The 21,634-nt window shown below is 35.1% G+C and overlaps 1 protein-coding gene across 6 annotated transcripts in view; it reads right to left on the bottom strand.

Moving 5' to 3' along the window:
* CACNA2D3 (calcium voltage-gated channel auxiliary subunit alpha2delta 3) overlaps nucleotides 1–21,634 on the bottom strand; it is a 466,453-nt gene that overhangs the window by 131,666 nt on the left and 313,153 nt on the right. For all 6 annotated transcript variants that reach the window (XR_008205698.1, XR_008205697.1, XM_052678868.1 and 3 more), the window contains exons 12-13: nucleotides 17,273–17,351; nucleotides 10,870–11,003 (exon numbers count right to left, since the gene is read on the bottom strand). Coding sequence is in view for 4 of the 6 variants with exons in the window: in XM_052678868.1 (XP_052534828.1) it covers nucleotides 10,870–11,003; nucleotides 17,273–17,351 (213 nt within the window). In the remaining 2 variants the exon portion in view is untranslated. The remainder of the gene's footprint in view (nucleotides 1–10,869; nucleotides 11,004–17,272; nucleotides 17,352–21,634) is intronic.

The following is a 21,634-nucleotide window of genomic DNA, read 5'->3' as shown; positions in this document are numbered from 1 at the left end:
AAAAAAAAAATAACCTTTAATCAGATTACATAATTTAACACTATGAAATCTCTTAGATAAACTCCTAATCTATCAACAGATATTTAAAAAGAATATATTTTAGCAGCCTGTGGAAAGATTGGTATCATAGACCTGTCTGGTGCTGACATAAACAGATAAAGCGTTCTAATCAATGATGCTCCCTATTCATTAGCTCTGTTCTGAGGAACAGTTACTGTTTCCATATCCTTTTAATCAAAACGTGGGTAATGTATCTCACCATTCTAGTTTTACACTGAGATTTTATAGCTACACTTTATTGAGAAAGCCATGGAGCATTTTATGGACTTCTCACACTGCAAGTTGAATTCATCAGGCTATATTAAGATTCACTCACTTTGTAGAAAGAGTTACATTTCTCGTGCTATTTTATTTTGCAAGAAGCTTTCTGTTTGTACTCTTCACAACTTGAAATTTCAATGCTTTCTAAGGGTCACCTTGACCTGATGGACAAAAGGTAAGACTGTTATGCTGGAAGAAGAAAAAAAATTGAGAGCATTTCTAGGTGATCTGAGTCAATTTCAGATATGCAGTTTGTCAGTATTTAATACAATGCTTATGAAATCTAGACCGAGGAATGCTTTTTGCCTGTGGCAAATTTCCTCATTGTGTTGTGCTGTTTTCCCCTTATTATATCATCAAGAAGGTTAAAAAAAAAAAAAAAAATACCCCACTTTGTTCCTTCACTTGGAGAGTTAGATATGGAGTCAAAATTATTTCAGCTATCTCTGAGTCAGAACTATTTGCAAATGTTAAGATCATATTTAGGCATGTCAGGACCTAAAATATGGCAAAACACCATCTTGTATTTAGCTACACTGCAAAAATCCACCTTGTGAAAAATGGGCTGTATGCCCATATTCTTAAACGAAACTGTAGCAAAGATAAAGGAACGGAGAAAAGAAAAACTAAATTTCTCTTTTCTATAAAAGGACAACTTCATCTTCACTGAAAATCTTGAATTTTAAGGATTTGATCCAACAAAGAAAATGTTAGAATTATTCCATCAGCCTACAGAAGTACAAACCTTTAACTGAGTTTTAAAATATTGAATCTGTCCTCTGTTTAAATCAGCGTAACTTAAGGTACATAAATGAAAAGTACACAGAGTAAATTTAATTGGAATTATCAAAAAATTTAGCCCATGTGGAATGCAAGTTTACAGCTGTCTTAAACACTTTTTTTGTTTAGGTGCTTTTTCACAAAGTAAGACATCTTCTTGACATTGGTGAATCATTTCCAGGATAAATCCCTAAATATTATTTTCTGGTAATAATAAACTCAATTGAAAAGTTATTTAAAAAGTATGCATATTATGTAAAAAAACCCTTAAATGGAATGGCTATTAGAGACCTTTTATGTCAAATCTTACTACAAAATCTTAGAGATCAAAATACTTAGAATACTTAGGGATTTTAGCACTTAACCAAGAACTAGTCAATGTAAATTTTAGAGTGATTACGTATTCCTCCTGAAAAATCTGACATTAGTGCAGGTGAAGTGGTTCTGCATCCCAAAGTAAATGCAGAAATGCTCTAAGCTTTCTCCTGATACTCACGTTGCTGATCAGATATTGACCTGCTGGATAGATCATCTTTGAATTAATTGTTAATGGAAATGCTTGCTGGGAAAGATCTGATCTGATAAAATATTTCTCCAATATGTGGAGAAAGGTCAAACTCCTTGCCATCAAGCAGCAAGGACATCATTAGGAAACATCCTATTCCTTGTAGAATAAAGTGCATTTCTGAATAGTTCAGATAGTTCAAATAGTTCAGAAATTAATAAGTTCAAAGTAAACCTTAATCATGATGACTGTGGCAAACATAACTTTCATGTGGATACCACATCATATGTATCCATGAGTTGTATGAAATCTCTTCATTGTACAAAAATACCGGAGCTATAAATAACAGCTTCAATACCTGCAGAATAATAGACAAAAGAGAAGACTCCTTCCCTTTATTCTTTCTTCTTTTCAGTTATGCTCTGAATTCTGCAGCAAAACTTAAATGGCAGCAATTATTTAATGCGCCTTTTCTTATTATTTCAAGTTTTACTCCAGCAGTGAAGATAAAGTATATAACATCTTCACTGCCCTCTTCTTCCAGTTAAAGAATGGCATACATAAGATCAGAGTACATTATGCCAAATTCATTGATTTCCTACTTTATTACTTACCTTAGATAATCTATTGCATGAAAACTGAAGGCATATACCCAGAGAAAAAAATAAGGTAATGTATCTGCCCAAATAGATACAATTTCCCTGAAAATAGTTACACTTCACTCAGAATAGAGGTAATAAAATCAAAGACAGGCAAACAGTTTTGGCTGCAAATGTCTTTAGGTAATTAAATTCATTAAGAACAGAAACATCCTCCTAAATGTCATATTCAACATAACATATGGAGACCTAGAAAAAAATTCTCCCTCCAGTTACTGACTTGTCACTTTTTGATTTTCATTTCTGTCATAATAAAACAGAAAATTATCTATGAAACACTGGAAGTAAAAAGCATTTTCTGTCCCCTCACCTAGAGGCACAGTATTGTCATTGCTAGACCACAGCTGGAAACGGTCCCGAACTGTTTTATCTCTAGTATGCAGGTGTCTGCAAATGAGACCAATACCCCTTTTGGCATGAATATGCCTGTTAATCACGTTCGGTAGCTGAGCAATTCTCTGTAAATAAGCTGTAGTAAATGGTGAGAGAACATCCAGCAGGTGAACCCTACAGATACGTGTAATTCTATGGATTCTTTTTAACATACATCAAATCAGTTTTCTTCTAAGAAGAAACAGTAATTTGAGGCAAAGTAACTAAAGGACAAGATACATGATATTTACAGCAAAAGTGACAAAAAAACACACCCCTTTAACTGTTAATGGCAATGTAATGTTTACATCTTACAGCTCTCAAAACAGAAAACCATGTTCACGTTTAAATGTTAATGTTTCTTTATTTCCAAAATTTCATCACATAATGTGCTTTGAGGATGTAACTTCTTTGAAACATTTTAAGAGCTGTAAATACCACACTGTCCACATAATTCCAAGAAAGATTTGAACATGCTTTTGTGCATACTTTCATAAACTACCCTGAACATCTAAGATCTCATAGACAGACCACTGCTTATAGTGGTGACCTGCACTCTCTTTACACCACCATCTCTGCTCCTTCTAAACGATTAATGACTCTTACCTAATACTTTGCATGTACGTAAATTATAGTAAGGAGGTATCCTCATCATTATACATCATCTACCCTTGAGGATGTTAGTGGCAATCATATCAGCAATGGTCAGTGACAAAATTGGCACCGGAGATGTGAAGGGGGAAATTCTCATTAAAATGTTCAGCACAAATTAAAGACGATCTTAGAAAGCAGCAGAAGATACTGTGGATTGCCACATCATCCAGTACGAAAGAAAACAGAAGGATTATTTAGAACTTCATTGTAGGAGATATGATATGGTTACTGTGACACTGCTGTATTTCCTGGAAAAAGAAATCATGAACAAATTTTATAAATTTTGTAATATATATATGTTAGTCTAAACACTACAACTTCTAAAGGCAGGGGTAGAAAAACATTAAACAGTTGCCTTAGCCCTTAAACATCTATAATGGTCAAATTTCCATGTTCTCATTTGAAGCAATTTAAAATAAAAGAGTAAATAGCTCCAAAATATTCCCTTAGCTATCAAATTCTGAAAATATTTTTAAAAACCTATTTAAATAAACTCTTTTGCAGGAACTGCAAAATCCCATCTTGAAATTGGATATTTAATGTCTATGATGCGCTAATGCTGAAAGATGAACAAAGGCCAAAGTCAGTTATCCTATCATATAAAATACTAGAAAAGAGAGCCAACATACAGCTAAATGCCAAGATATAGTGGTACTTTGATCTCTTTTCTATGCTTTAATACAATGCTTGTCTTATTTGGAGCAGAGCTTCTTAATACTTAATTTTGTTGTAACTTTACAGCTGCTTGCCGATGTCGCAGAATAATCAAAAGTTAAAGCCTCCAAAGTGTAAAGACCTGTAAAATGCATATAAAGAAATCAACTGCATAGCTCAAAGTTTGAAAAAGTAGGATTTGTATTCTTTATTTCTCATGCAAATATGCACTAGGAAAAATAATTATAATAGTAATCCGTTTCAATGGAATAAAGTACTGTAATATTTATAGTCTGAGCCACAGTTATAATGACTGTGGGGCGAGAAGTGAAGTGTCTCAGCATGTTCCACATGTTTTTAACACTGTTCCTAAAGGCTCTGGAGGCTATTAAATTTAATGAACCCATCTGCTATGAAATAGAGGTCCAAACGTAATCAGTTTTCTCAGTGCCATATAATACAGATGGCATTCCATGTTCCACATCCCCAGCAGGAAATTTTATGTTCCTATTTAAGTGCAGGACTTTTGTTTTTGCTTATGTTTTTGATGTTTCAAACATCTTTTTGATGTACAGCATATAGTATTTTATAGTGCAAATACTATATACATATATACACATGAAAAGTGTTAATTCATTAAAATAAATATTGCCATTTCTTTACAACATTTTTTTCCTAGTGGTTTTGAAAACCAGCAATTAATTCTCTGTAGTAATACTCTGTGCTTAATGCAATCACTGATAATTGCCCTACTAGCATAACTTCCAGCGTTAGCAGTAGCGCAAAGCAAACACATAATTTATCAAAGTAGTTTACTTCAAAAAATGCAAAGTATACACATACGTACAAGTATGTGCATGGCATGTCCTAATTTGTATGCTCTGAATGTAAGTGTATGTACTTTTAAAGTATCCATATTCCTATCAGGTCAATATGACTTTTATTTTCCTGTGCATGTCTTCATTTCATTTTGGAAAGAGGAGTGGTTCCCAACTTGTGTGTTTTATTGGGACAAACTATGCCATGTTTGTTGCACTGCTGGTGTGTGAGGAAAGGCTCTAAACTCAAATTAAAGTAGCACAGCCTCTGAACTGATTTGCACCCTGCTGCCTAACATAAGTAAATCGGATGTGCATTTGCTAACAAAAAGAAACAACATCCATTGTTCTTTAGAGCTGCATCTTAAAAGATAATGAATATGCATTAATTCTATCCAGTTGAGAGGTTTATTCATTTACTTTCTTGAGCACTCATTAGGTTTTGACAGTTGACACAGATCTTACTGAATATGAAGCAGTTAATGTTGTTAATGATAATTCATTTATTCTAGATTCAGCAGTAAAACAAACAGATTAGAGCTGTTCAGTAAAAAAAAAAAAAAAAAAAAAAAAAAAAAAAGAATGCTTAATTACTGTGATTGGAAATTTTGGAGCAGAGAAATTATAAAGTCATGATTTGCAGACTTCTTTTATTGGATTGCCAGTGAAGATTCCCACAGACACCCCCAAAATCATCAGCCTAAAGGGATGTTGTACCTACATATAAATACATGCATTTTTTTTTTTTTATTGTGCGTACATTTCTTGTATTGTCATTTTTCAAGCACTATCTATAAGATTCCAGTGCAAATACAGCAGACCATCATTGCTGGAGCAGATGGTCTGAATCCTCAAAATGTAATCATTCTCCTACAGAAATTTTGGAAGAGATGAAATAGTTGTAGTTATTGTATCTTTGCAGGAAAAATAATTTGGGCTGACAGTTGATGAGAAGGCACTCCTTAGGCTACCCTCTAATTTTGATCTCATATCTCTGTTGTTAAAAGATCACTGCAGGTCCATAGTGGGGCAAATCAACGTTTGAAGAACCTTATTTTAAAAACAAACCTACCTGGTGGAAAGCCTAATATTCAAGCATGGCTTATCATCCCCTAAGTGTATTCATATATATAAATGTGAAAGAAAGAAAAGGAAATTTTCATGGGAACATCAGAACCAGTTAGTGTTTATAACTTACCCTACTAAAAACCTATTAATTATGGGAGATTAAGAGATGCTGGACACAAAGGAAGAGTTAGATAATATAATACATTCCTACACAGAATCAGGAAAAACAAAACAAAGCTAACAAACAAACAAAAAAATTACTACACAACAACATCACAGATCTCTGATTTTTGAAACTGGCATAAAAAAATTCATTCGCTGCCTCTGTGTAAATTTTCTTTTAGCAGCTGCTGATTAATGGCATTTCCTGACATTCAGTTCTGCAGTGATTAGCAGTATTTACTTGCCATAGACATACAGGAGAATTCTGAATGCCCTGATGCACTTTAACGCATTCCAATACTACAATCTAGAAGTTACTTTTAAAATAGAGGCCCAGGGAACATTTACCATATAAAAATGCTAATTACATCTACTTATTATAATAGCACAATTAACTTGTGCTACCAAAAGCGTTTGAAGATATCTCTGGGAACGGAAGCTAGTGGAAATGGGATAGTATTTTGTTTTTGTTACTTCATAAAAGCTCTTCTGTGCATTGAGCAGAAATAAAATTGAGTGCATGGGAGAAAAACTAAACAGCACAATACCTCACCCAAAACTCCTAAATGGAAAAAATGCCAGCATAAAAGCTTTGAGTCTGTAGGAGCATTTTATATCTGCACATTATACACAGAATCTCATGCACAGCTCTGTTGCTCCTCTGAAACTGGCTCAGAATTCACCACTGATAAAGAGCTGTATTCCAGAATCTCAGTTTCCACAGTTAAAAATATTTGGAAACTGATATGACGTATCTTTGAAGTATTAGCTTCCTATACTCCCTACTAAATTTACACAAAGAACCTCCAAGAGTACACTTACAGTATATATTTCACAAGGATGAGGAGAACTAAATTGAAATTGATGAATCATATATGTAATAACGTAATTACAATATTCATTGGTAGCATTTCATAAATACTTAGTCATGATCTGTCTCAATGCTTTTTGTTTTTTAATGAACTCTTAGCTTCCAAGGCACTAGACAACTCAAAATATTAAGTGAAGTAATAATTTGTCCTTTTTATGAAAAGCAATCCTCCAGTTGGAAAGTGAACAGGGCCAATATGGTAATGCACATCTGAATGTGCTCACAGCTTGAAACTAATAGCCTGAAGGAGATGAACTCAACGGTGCATTAGAACCAAAGAATATCCTAAGGTATACTTATGAGAAACAAATTTCCCCAGAAAGAGTTAGAAAAGGTTCAAGTAAGTCAAGTTACACGCTTCAATAAACAAATTCTCAATTGTAAGCATTTAAACAGCGGGAATTCGGGTGCCAGTCCAGTCTTTCTTTTTCCATTTCCTACAGAAAAATAAAAGTAATGTTTCCCCCATTCCAGATGTTATCAAGAGAATGAATTAAGGGCTTCTGTACTTTATGGATAATTATCCATCTCCCCCAGATACCAGCTCTATACATCAGATTACTGAAACACCCCAGTGCCCAGGCACTTTTTCATTTTCTCTCAGTATATTCACCTGTCTTGACCTGCTATGGCTGCATATATGCTTAAAAGCAGTGACTGACCAATTGAATATTTTTATTTTCCTGAAATAATTTCATACTTTATAGTTATTATCTACTCAAGAAAGAGTATCATTAGAAACTTCCATTTAGAAATCCAACTCTATTTTTAAGGACCCATTAAGTTATTCAGTTTTCTGAGGCATTAAGTACTTGTAGGCCCCAGTGATGTTAAAGTAGCAGAAAAATTATACTGAGACTGGTCTAGTGGAATGCTATCCAGTCACCATCACCTTGGGCCCATCAACCAGATGTCCTATCTGCAACTTTTTTAGTGCCTCCACACAAATGTGCACCATGTAGCAAGATGATCTTTTCTCCTATTAGACTTCACAATCAAGAAATATCTGCGTGCTCCCTTACCTTTGATAACACAAATTCATTTTCCCCCAGACCTGCAAAGATGCAACAAGGCTTACTCACTTCCAGAGCGTATCAAACTGCTGAGTAGAGAGGTACAAATGGTTAAGAGGCTGACAACATACCCCAGTCAAGCCCTATTAATTATGGGAGGTTAATAGATGCTGTCCACAAAGGAATTCTATACTAAAATAACCTAGGAAAGGTGTGGAATATGCAACCACAGGACTGCATCAGGACGCTACATACAGATGGACTTATATCACATCTTCTAAAATCTCAAGATCTTAGTCTAATTGCATTGGCAGCACCTAAACTACTAACCTATTACTGAAACAGCACTTCAACTATTGTGAAGCTGATTTTGGAATTACTCAAGATAGTCTTCAAGCACTGTTTCTCAAGTAAATTACTGAACAGAGAGCAATGACGAAGAAGTCCAGTTCTGCAGTAACCTAACTAAAAAGGATTTCAGAAATCTGTTAAATCCTTCTGAGAGTCAATGACACCTCTTAAGGTGACAGCACTCCCTTGTCAGAAGACTTACAGTTGCTGATAATGTTTCTGTCTGGATCCTAGTATGCTCCAGCATTTTGTCGCTTGTTCTGAAACAGCAGTTTGTCAACTCTCATTTTTTTTGGTGACAGTGTAGGAGAAGTATCTTATTAAAACAGTGACGTGTATTACACCCCACGTGTGGTCCCAACAATCTAGCCACGTCTGTTTTGACAGAACTGAATGTTGACAAGAACATTTAAGTTTTCTGGCAGCACACTCCCATTTCTTAGCTAACAAGGTCTAAGCAGAAGCCATGGAGGTGCAGGAACACAAACTGTCTGTGAAAATGAAGAGGATCATTTGGGTAGCACTTCCAACTCCGAAACAAAATGGCCAAGGAATAGGCTTCTGAAAACAGCTGCCAGACATCTTAACAGAGGTAGATTCCTTTCATGGCTATTTCCAAAGTTTTGCATATGAATGCTCTAATTTATCCTGTTCTTTGTTTATGAGTTTTATGCTTTGCTTTGATTTATGGCAATAAGAAGAAGAAGGCAGGAGAAAAGTACTTTGCTACTAAGATGATCATTGCATTCTAGTTTTAAATCTTTTTGTTTTAATAGTTATTATAGTATTAAGGCTCTTAATGGAGCTTTCAGACATTCATAAAAATGTGTGTGCATGGAAGTACATGTTTACACCCTCTAGAATGCATAAGTATGCACTTGCGTTTAAACACCCCTGCTGTATTCAGCTAGAATTTCACATTATATCAAGCTGTTCATTTTCCTTAGACTTTCCAAAACAAATGGAAGAATTACCAAAAATTAGCATAGCTTTTCTACATATATTCCTCCCTGCAGTGATCGAAGAAATACAGACTAACAGAAGAAAACAAAAAGTAAAGTATAAAATTAATTCTGAAGCAGCATTTCGTACTTGGGTAGTAGAAAAAGGGGAGGACTTGGGTGTTGAGAAAGAAATACTTCATGTACAACAGCACTTTTAGTCTGAGATTCAGAGGCTAAGAACAAGGTTGCACTAAAACAATAAATACATGGATCTCTTCCTGCTACTCTCCCTAGCAAACTAACTTCCTTCAGCACACATGCACATTGATTACTTCAAGCACATAAAAAGCAAGAGGTGAATGAGAACTAGATTTCCCTAGTCATCTTCCCATGTTGTGGTATGCCCTGAACTGACTAATAAGGTAGTTTTCTTCTCACCATTGTGTTCCACTAACAGAATGGGAACAGAGTGGAATCTGGAATAACACATCCTTAAAAATAAGTAAATAAAAAAGAATTGAGATAATTAAACCACTTTAAAATAACAATCCTAAGAAATGTTTTTTACTTGGTAACTACAGATTTAGTATTTATTTTATATCACTCAGCTAAAGAATAAAAGAGACTTAAGCAAACATGAAAAGCAAAATTCTCCACAGTATTTTCTTTTTTTAAGATTTTTCTGCTTATTTAAAGCCAAACCTCCTAGAAGTATTAAAAACTCTCCAAATAAACAAAATCCCTTAAAAAACAACAACAACAACAAAGCACAAAGGGAAACTGGCAAGATTTTCTACTTTGCCCTACTTTCATGAAGGGTAAAATGTAACAAAAAGAATACAAAAAATTGCTATTAGTAATCTGTGATCTCCAATTCATTGGATTAAAAACTTGGCATCCCTTGTACTAAAGGCCAGATATTTGTGGCAAACTCTTGATCTGTGGATAACTTAGAGATCAAAATATTTTAATTGCGTAAAAAGAAAAGCAATAAAGAAAATAGATGAAAAGCTATTTTAGATCAATTCATGAAAATTAACTTCTATCTGCAAATCTGAAGATTTACCACAAAAGACACTAAAAAAACAGTTTGCATGTTTTGTCAATGCATTACAGAAAAATCCCTTTAACCTCTAATGTTTTACAAGGACATCAAGTTAAAATTGAATGATTCTGACAATTTAATTATCAGATCACCCATTCTATCTACTTTAAAAGGCAGATTCTATTTGGTCTTTTTCACACTAAGACAGCATAATTGTCACTGAGCTGTTGATCAGCATCTCTATACTAAAAATATTGATTCTTGTCAGCCTGAGCTTTTACACTGACATACTCATATTCTGTCTCTGAAAGCATATAGAAAAAGCGTTTCTTCAATCCAACCAATTTCTGTTCAATGTCCATGCTGATTAAGAAAAATGTGTAGTTAGAGGTCAAATTCAAACACACTGCTATCACTCACATTTGTTTCATTATTTTCTGTGTAATTTATAATATATAAATGCCTGGTGAAGTTCAGTAATCTCAAACTACTTGCTTGTAACAAAGATGTCAAGATCTGATTTTCACATTGAATTGGAGAATTCCAGTGACAGAAACGCACAACTAGTGTTTTTTAACGACAGTTTTTCTATACATTCCTCATCAAGTTAGCTTACATTAAAGTCATTACATGACTTCTCATGCAGACTTACAGTGCTGTCAATATATGCTTCTGTCCATACCACGTCATGCTCTTGGTCAATAACTTTTGGTCGGCTAAGAACGTGGAGGTATTCCATGACATTCTCTTGAACATCAGCTAAGGTGGAGATCTGAGTAAAAAACCCTGTAAAAACAGACAATTTGAAGTTATAAATCATGCAAAACAAATTAAGGATTTCAAGGAGTATGATGTGTTACATCAGTTGTGTTTTCTGCTTGTTTATTTCCAAAGGAGAAACACAAAGAAGGAACATTTGATGAGAAGCAGCCTCAAAGAGTAATAACCAGAAGTCAGTAAAACTGTTGGCCATTCTTGAAAGTCTGGGTTCCCAAGACTGCTATGAATTTCTGGACCACAAATCCCAAATTCTCTATTTCCAGAAAACTCCTGTTGCTTGATGGTAAATAAATAATACTTTTTTTTTTTTTTTAACCCTGTTAACCATCAAGTTTGTACAAAACCATCTCACCTTAAGTTTGTCCAGTCTCAAGAAGCATTAATGATTAGAACTAGTCACAAAACAGTGGTTGTAGACATTCTAAAACATTTGTCCTTGTAGAATGTGACTAAAACTCTGATAACAACAGCGTTATTTTCAAATGGCAGGTCAGTGAGAATGGAGACTCGGACAGGAATTGCTTTTTTAAGCGATCACAGCTTTGTTAATCCTTTAAAACTTCACCTACAACCTGACAGCACTGAGAACAACAGAGGCCACAGCTATTTGAGCTGTCACCACTTCCTCTTCATTCCTTGCATGTCAACTATATTTATACGTCATCACCTTGGCTTTTGGAGTCCAAATCATGCGAGGGTGACAAAGGACTGACAAATTTCAAGGCTACAGTTTCACCAGGCATTACTTAAAAGCATCAATTGTCTTTCACGCACATTTCTTTACTGAAAAAGAACAATATAACATTTAGTCTTTTGATATGATCACATCTTCCATGGAGCTGCTAAATGAAACCTTCCACAGAAAACACCAGCTGGAAACTTTTGGGTGGTGTTTATTATAGGCAGGGTAAAGCCTGGCAAGGTTGTAAGGGGGGTCTCTTGTCTGAGAGCTGGAACTTTGCTTTAACACACCTGGCAGTGATCTGTGCAGTACAAAACATACATTTTACCTGACACCAGCAATAGATTCATATGCATGAATTAAGACAACATGTAGACAGCCTTTATGGCCAAATGACAATTCATAGTATTGTTTAATGTATACTTTCAATAAGTAGAAATCAATTTGATTATACTCTGAACTCAAATATTCCTAGTATAGTAGTATTGTATTAATATTCATAGCATAGTATTCACGCTACTCCTATATTCAGTATTCATTTTAATAAAAATTCCTTCAGTCCAGTATTTTGTGAGAAGGCTGACAGCTATGTATACCATCAAGGCTTAACTGTTCTTAACTGTTGCTTCAAGACAGATGTGTATTTTTTTTTCCTAAGGTTTTCAAAGTTTTTTTCAGAATAAAATGATTGTTATAAGTTTAATACAGGAATTTGTACTTGAGAAAGCAGAATCTTATGCAAATATTGTAAAGAAATAAATTTATACACTGAGATTACATGAGTTACTGGCTTAGAACAGTTACAGGAAAAATCAGTATTCTTATTTTCTCTTTCTGATGTGCTGCCTGCTTCAATTCTGTGACTGCAACTGGGTTTCCAAGATAAAAATATGACGTTATCCCCTCCTGTGAGTGTTAGAATATATTTAACTTTCTGGTCCTCTGCATTTTGTTATGAACATCAATACTTAATCAAAATACGATTATTTGTCAATAACTTCACAAATTTTGTATCTATAAATACATTTGTGTATTTACACACTGCAGCTTATAAACCTTTTAAACAAAGATTCCAAATACTTCCGAGCTCCGAGCAGGAGATAATCTACGTTTTCCCTAAGCAGTTCTGAGTGTCTGAGTTCTAGTATAACTCCAGAAAGCAGAAAAGAGAATTAATATTTGGAGGTCATTTGTTCAGCTCTGTTCACATGTCTCAAATTTCATCCTCAACAACTCACAGAAATTCAGAAAAATCAAGCAGAAGCACAGATAGACTACTAAACCTTTTGCCTTGCTTCCTGCAACTTAGCCTAGTGTGCAAAGGCTCAGCCAGGACTCAAACCACTAAAAGCAAAGAGCACACAAGACACTGCTCATTTCTTTGCGGGAGATTTGCAGCAGGAGACATCCAACTATGTTCACCTAACCCTGTTCTCATGTACCAAGCACATACTTTCAGTTGTCCACACAGGCAAGTCTTTAATTGGCGTTAAATAACAGATTTAAGCATTGTTTTATTTCAGTTTTTTCCATGCGATTTTATATCATCACCCCAACATTCTTTCTTTCTGCTGAGCTCATGAAAATTTCACTGCATATAATGCCAATACTTCTCTCATAGCAGTCTGCAAATTTAGAGATGGAAAGATATTTGCACTGTGTATTGTACAGTGAACAAAGGACCAACTGCTGTACTTATTGGTTTTATACCTTAACGATATTTAATATGTATTATGTCTAAAGTGTTAGAACAGATTAACCGTTTGAAAAAATGTCACAAGACGGTTTTAATCAAACATTACTTTCACATCCATACAGGTTGAAATCACAGTTAGCTAATACTTTTTAATGTAATGCTTCAATTAAAGTCAAAATGTTAAAGGCTCATTTAAGAAGCTCTTAGATGTCTTTGCCTGGAAAATTATTTAATCACAGAATGTAAATTACCTTTCAGATAGAAAAAAAAAGCCTTTTTGGAGAATAATCTTTTACTCCAATTGCCTCCTGAGAAGATTTTATATCCATTTTTCAAGTGAAAAAAATTTTCTGTTTAACACCCAAATGTTTGTGGCATACATGTCAATACATGTTGCAAGACACTGATGATGGTGAACTCTGTTTTGTTCTCATTTAGATGAGACCAATATGGATCAGGTACAGCCAACCTGAGCAGATTATTTATAACTATCATGCATATGGTTGTGTACTATATTAAAAACTTCTCTTTGTACTATTTCCAAGATCACCTATTCTAATATCTCACATAACATCTTAAATAATATGTCATAAGTCTCCAGGTAGCACGCAAAATGTATTCATTTTTTTGTAGTACTTGCAAACCAAATTATCCCTAAGCTGTACAGTAGAGCAAACAGTTTTTAGCCCAATTTCCTAAGACCAAAAGAGACAGTGAATAAGTCTATTGCTTATTCTGAATACATTTCAAACAAACTTAGCAAAGAAATGAAAGTCTCAAAGACAAATGAGAAGTTGCGGCTACACTTGGATTGAAAGAAGTGATTTTGAGCATTCTGTTTGGAAGGAGCCAGATGGTAAATGTGCACATGTATGCTGGCACACATGTAGTTGCAGCTATGTGTGACTAATGTCAAACCTCATAAGAATTAACTTCCTCCACTGTTAAATTCTCCTTCCTAGAGATCAGAGATACCCCATGGGTTTAAAATCTTATCCTTCCTGTAGTGAGGTTTAATCGTCACATAAAGACACGCTCTGAAGTACTGAGCAGAGTTGCTCAGGCCGTGTAACCAATGGCAGCAAACTTGTGCTTAACATTTTGCATTCTAACACATGCTTCTCCTCTCCCTGGTGTGTGAACTACGCCACCCCAGAACTCCTTACACTTAGTGCTACTTTCTTCTCCTCAGCAGGGAAAAAATTGTGAAAGAAACGGATAGGATTTGGTAATGACAAGCATGAGATATGAATAATCATATGGTTAAACAGAGACACTTATGCTATGCCTTTGCATAATTACACAGTGCATTGCAATGTTTCTGGACAGCTTGTTTTTCTCTAAATTGTCCAACATCAGACTTGGAACTTTTAAAAATGCCCCCAAATACACTTTTAAATAGAGTGTGACGTTTTTCATTTTCTGGACACATGTAAAGTAGGTGCACTATTATTGCAACTAATAAAATACCCAGAATTAAAAAATTCCTCTTCGGGTAGGGGCTAAGGAGGGAATTCATTGTTTCACCACAGCTGTAAAGCTCACACAGAGAATGCATCCCCTCCTCCTAGGAGGCCTCTCAAGCAGGTGAACAGCCTGTAACTGGCTGCCTGCCACTCCCCACAATAGCCTACAGTGCGGGAGGTGCTGGGGTCATGCTATTAATGGGAATGGATGTGACTAAGGCTTCCTGTGCACAAGGCTTCCCTGCTAATACAATAGACTATAAACTGCTCCAGCTGGGGCACAGTTTGCCTCAGGGCTAATCTGTCCTCTGCTGGCACTTAGATAGCCGCTATCAGACCTCTGATATGCAAAGCATTTGCTCTTCACTGCTTTCCCAGCTTCTGCTCCTTTGTACTGATGAATCCCCCTCTTTGTCCATTTTCCAATATGCTAAACACAGTGATCCTGGCTAATTAATAAGCATTCAAAACTGAGGCTGTCAAATTGCTAACACAGTATTTTGCTGAAAAAAAATAATAAGTTTACTACTGTCTGCTTTGATAGTCAGTAACACATTAACTCCCATCTTTATTTTACAGCATTCTGTTGGAAGTGACTGCTGAGGAAAAGGCAGTGCCTGCTTATTTTAAAATCTGGAACATGCATACTGAGCATTAGGAAACTTTTACCTTCATGCAACTGAGGATGTTAGTAAATCTTAATTCTTTTCCTTCACGTGCACTGTCTTATGGTACAGATGAGTAAATCATTGCAAATTTCACAAACCGCTCTAGAGGGACAGGACACTGGGGTTCTTGAATGTTTTAATGCATTTAAAATGGTTTGGTGTTTTGCTTCATTAAGCCAACTCCCTCTAGATATGCCCTACTTATACACAAAAATGAAACAGAAAATGAAGCCGGGAGGAGGGTGTCATTCAAGGATTCATTGTTGGAATCTGGAAGCTAAATATGTTTTGCAAGGTGGTATGAATTTCCCCTGTGATCCGTTTAGATGGAAAGGACTGCTGTCCACAGTCTAGTCAGCTGGAAACCCACCAAACACCCTTCCTCTGTGTTGCGATTCCAAGGCGAAAATCACTGCTAGGAAAATTGATTTTAGAGCCATTGACCCTCAGTGACAACAACATACTTTGGCCCACCCAGGAAAGCAGTAAACCACAGTCCAGCCATTCAGGCAATCTTTAGACTGGCTTTCCTATACTGCTCATCTGTCTGTGCTGTAATCCTTCCTCTCACTAAAAGAAAATGAGTGAGCTGTAGCTGAAAACTGTAACGGAAAAACTCTAAATCCATACTGCCTGACACGATGACTGATGCTGCTTCCAGTTATGATTTTCAAAGTTATAAAAAACTATTTATTTTCTAATTAGAAGTAAAAGATTTTTTTTGTATTGTAAGCTACCAGAAAGCAGATATTGTATGTACTCAGTAGAATGTAAAAGAAAAAGTATAGAAGAAGCAGTAATTTAACTGTTTAGTTGATTCATATGAGTAAGATTCTGACTCAAAGCAATGTGGCTCTGAAAAGAACAAAGCAGTCCTGAAAAATGACAAAGGTGACCCCTCAGAGAATAAAGACATGGACCAGATGATCTAGTGAGGCAGTCTGTACTGCTTGATCCTGTTTTCTGAGTTGCTATACTTAGATCTTTATGAATCTGAAGAGCAGGACTAAAATATTTTGTTGATTAAATTGTCTTCAAAAAGATGCTTCAAAGGATTCTTATACTATTACTTAAACTAAATTATGGTGTAATATTAGCTGATTAAGACAAGACTTCAAACTAAGTAATTTCCATCAGCTGGACATAACAGTAGTTAAAGAAATAATGGCTAAATGGATAGCACCTGATGCAATTCATCATAATATAACGTGGCACAAAGGAAAAAAGAACTTTTTCCAAGAGAAAAGGAAAACCTGAAGACTAATTAATTTTGCTTTCCTTTTTTTTTTTTTTTCTGAATTATTCTTACATTAGTCAGTCCTTATACTGTAGCATCTCAGCATCTTATTTGTTTTAATGCTCTTTCTGTATAGAATAAATCTGTTTTTTCAATTACGCTGTCAGTTCCTTGAGGGACAGGATGTCTGGTGTTTTACATACCATGACTGACTCAACAGTGCTCACACACAACATTCTTAGACGACAAACTAACTATGAGTGAGTAATAACAGCAATAATGGGACAAATGCTTTGAATCTAAGCTTTGTTCTCTGAACTAAATTTTAAGAATAGACCGTTAAGACGCTTCAGAAATTTTAATTTGCATGTTACAGGTAAATAAGCTTTTTCCTTGAAAAAAATAAACACCTTTTTTGACTAGACATCACTGGCACAATATTTGTATGTAGATACAACCATGTATGCAGACAGAATCAGTAATATAGCTTTAAAAGCTATGCTTTTACAGTAGAAAGTTAACTAACCTTTATTAGCACAGGCCATCCACTTCAAGTTGTCGGCAAAAGCAGCTTCTCTTCCAATCAGATAGGTAAAGATACGAACCTGAAGTTACAATGAAGAGATCAAGTCAATTAAGGCTGCAGTCATTTAAAACTTACATAGTAGAATTTCAGATACAGATATGCAATTCATATGGATAGAGTTTTTTAAGAAAGCTTTACAGCCAGTAATGACTTCATGGCAAAATATGGCTTTTGCTCAGTGTAACATAAAGACTTGTCTTTTTGGATGTTTTTAATATCTAATATTTAATAAAGTTAAGATTAAATGTCTGAAGTACAAATGAGAGTGAACTACAAGCATCAGAGTACAGTACAAAATTATTTATTTGAGGCATATCTGTTTTGCATTGATGAATTCAGAAAATTGCTTTTGTGTGGAGGAAGAGGCACTTAACTAGTAAATAATTCTATAAATGAAGGATCTGAAACACCAATCAAGATCATTCCCCTCAGTTTTCATAGTTCATATGCTATTATATCTTTGTCAGCTTAGGTGTAAGTAGCCATGGGTAGCAAAGGTGCTACCAAGAGATGAACTAAAAATTTTTGCCCTAAAGTTGTGCAGCTGCAAACAGAAACATCTGTACAAGGAGCCATGCAGTTGTGCTACATTCATGTGTGTGAGAAGATAAATTCAGAAACTCGAATGCATATTGTGGGTAGATCCTGTCAATCCCATAACACACAGCATCCTTTTATGTCAAATAATCCTTTCTGTAAAATCAAGAGCCTGTAGTATAAAAAGGTGGATCTTCATATCTTTTAAGTCATAATTGTTATCAAATTTACAAACATTCAATTATTATCAAATTATCAAGTTTGGACATGTTTGTTTAAAGTGAAATATCTCTGCCCTTCAAATCATGATTGGCAGCTATCCTTGCTTCTGAAAGCAGTTTTTTTTTCCAAAACAGCAGTCAAATGCAGACACTTCAGTAAAACTATTATAAAACAGTGCAAAAATGCATCCAAAATATTTGCCTGACACCACTTTTCTCCTCAGGTGGATATGAGTAAAGGAGCCCTTCCAATCAAGCAGATCAACCACAAATTTATTATACTGCCCGTAGTGCCAGCATCTGTCTTATGTGTGAACACCACCTCTATACTATTTGCTTTTAACAGGACAGGATGAATTACAACTGCCTGTGCTGAGAAGAGGCACCTCCCTCAAGGCTCTACAGAGGTTGGCATTGAGCTAGAAAGGTGAGACAGCCCTGAGGTCAAAACAGTCACAGCCCGCAAAGCATCCCTCCAGAAACACGTACAGGATAGACATTTAAGAACTAAACCTCTGCAACTCCTATCAGTCTTCTTAGACTGAATAAACTGGAATAGAGAATTTTTCTTTTTAATATAAAATAGTTATTTAAAGTTGTTATTTAAAAAAATGAAACTATAAGAACATTCCTATTCTTATGTCATCTGAATTGTTATCTTTTTCTGTACTTTGATATATTTCTGATTTTCCTATGCACTCACACAAACAACATCAGCACAAGCAGGATGTGGTGTAGCCACTGGTAAGTGTTGCTAAAAATACATGCTCTTTATTTCTGATATATAATTTTCACTAACAAAACAATGATAGCAAACTATATGCTGGCTTTTGCAATGTGATACTCTCCACACAGCTAATGAAATATGCTGGCTGAAGTAACAAAATCCAAGATTAATGTCAAGGATTTGTCCTTTGGTTTAGATACATGCTCAGATGTAGAATTTTACATCTGAAGGATTTTTATTTTTGCTTGTTTTAAAGGGGTATCATGTTATTTTCAGTGTTAGTCTCTCGTTCTGTTATTTCTAGCACATACTTGTTTCTTCTCAAAGTGTCACAGATGTCAGGCTTGTCCAAAATAAACACAGCAAGCTATTTGGAAGGTAGTAGTCTTGAGTTCCTTTCTTCTCTTTTTTTTTAATTTCTATATTTTGCATTATTACTCTCAGTGCTGTATTTGACATACTGCTGTTTGAAGAACTCTGTTCTGCTCTTTCCGGGCAATGGGTCTGATCTGAAAGATTATCATTGATTCATCTGTAACTTCTATGAGTGTGCAACTATAACTTCTTATGACCTATGTAACACACAGCAAAAGAGAAAATTTCTTCCAGGATGCACATGAAAAATTATACACAAGAAATATCAGATTTCACATATTAGACCTAAATCTTTGAAGATTTGTATGACATTATATCTTTCCCTGTTTTTACTGATACTCTCCCTTATGCTATTCTGTACCAATATAAAAATTCTCACAGGCTGAAAAAGAGTAAAGTTAGTACACTGCGGGTTATCCCCTTGCAGTCTTCAATCTGGCCTGCACATTTCAGAGTAAATTAGATTTATATAATTAAGGCCATGACATCCAAAATATTATCAGTGTCAGAATAGATACTGGAAGAAATGAGAGGAAAAGATTTTAAAAAATTGAGGTTATTTTGCTCTGCCCAACGCTTGCACTTAATTATGAGAGAAATAAACAGATCTTTCAGTTTACAGGATGACTTCTGAAGAGGAAATCACTCTTCTGGTTGGTCAGTTTCAGTTACATGCCCTGTTGCAAAATGCAAAAACAGTTTTCACATTCCAGTTGTGAAAAAAGCATCACTATGTGCAAAGGCTTTTAAATACCAAAGATATTTTTAGTAATAGCTTTATGTGAGAGCAACAATTGTCTCATCTTTACGGATAAGTGCTTTCACACACACACACAACTGCGTGCACACTTCTCATCTGAAAGGGGCAGTAGCAGACAGTATGTATAACATCAGAATAATATCCTTCTAGAGTTACTCGTTACAAGAATAAGCTGTTCACAAATTGCCTGAAAGTAGGAAGAAAGTTATCTACTTATTATCATTAGCAAAAAATACTATGTTAAAGAAAAATTGAAGTCATCCCAAAGACCGTGGAGCAGAAAACACACACCACAAGGTCATGGGGTATATCACCCTTCTATGGCAGCTCAATTTGCTCTAGTCATGTGCTGACAGGAACTTCCTGAGGTCCAACAGAAGTATATAAAAATGTCCTGCATCTAATGTAGAAAAGCCCCATGCATTAGCACAGGTAAGAGGAGCTGGATAGGAAGCAGCTCTGCAGAAGGTGAAGTACTGGGGAACAACAAGCGGGCCCTTGAGTCAAAGGATGCCAACTACAAACTGGGCTGTATTAGCAAAGTGTAAACAAGCATCATTATTCCTCTCCATTTCACTCCAAGACCATATCTGGAGTACCGACTCTGAGTTTTCAGCTCACTTACTGACATAATGAAGAAGCCAGTCTGTTCTTGAATGTAGACTATAAGAGGACAAGAAGACAAGAGGAAAAACTCAGAATAATGGCAATTCTGATTAGCTGTGAGGAAAACCCTTTTTATCATGAGGGCAATGAAATATAAAAACCATTGCCCAGAGAAGCTGCAGAACCTGCATCCTGAGACACTCTTGAACAGCCTGATTTATCATGCCTAAAGATAATATAGAGATAATATTTTGACAACAAACTCTTATCTAGTCTTTAAAAGGTAAAACGTACATAAATTTCAATCATGATTTAAATAATTTAAAAATATATACACTAATTGTGCCATATTATTAATTAGTTCAAATCAAATAATATGCATAATCCCATCAAGAGTCTAAAGAATGCACGCTTTACTGATAGCTACAAAAACCATTAATTTAAAAATGTACGTATCTTTATTCTCTAACACAAGTGAAAGGGCACAGTATGATTTATATTCTGAAAATATAGCATGAATCACTGTCACAGTTTATCCTTCTGAAAACAATGCGAGAATACAGCCTACGATGAGACTGAATACATCTGAGAGATTTATATCTAACCATCTTCTTTAATCTAAACAGAATCAAACTACACTGTGTTCCTAATAGAAGGAAACCAGCTTTATCTGAAAGAATGAGCAATAAGCATGATTATAAGCCCAGGCAGCAACAAAATTGCATTAAGCCTACAAATAAAATTTCAGCACATAGGTATCATAGATCATCATGAAGAGTGGACGAATTCTGCGATACTATTTCAAGGATTTTAGTGATTTTTCTGAGTGCATTTTAAATATGTACTAAAGTATATAAAGTATATATAAAGTATAAAGACACTTCATATCTACTGTTTCTCTACAAGGTATCTTAAGCATCATCAAAAATACTGCTATTTGGTTGGCATTAGCAGTAAAAATAAAAGCTAGGAAGTAGTCAGCTAGCACTGAAGATAAATTCATTAAATGCTGTTATTCTTCACTGTCATAATGAGTTGTATATTAATCTCTGCACTTCTCACTGCATACATCATAA

Source organism: Tympanuchus pallidicinctus, unplaced genomic scaffold, assembly GCF_026119805.1.
Source record: "Tympanuchus pallidicinctus isolate F22 unplaced genomic scaffold, pur_lepc_1.0 scaffold17, whole genome shotgun sequence".
In the NCBI taxonomy this organism is placed as follows: Eukaryota; Metazoa; Chordata; class Aves; order Galliformes; family Phasianidae; genus Tympanuchus; species Tympanuchus pallidicinctus.
The sequence above is the reverse complement of the archived record's forward strand: the minus strand, read 5'-3'. Positions and strand labels throughout refer to the sequence as shown.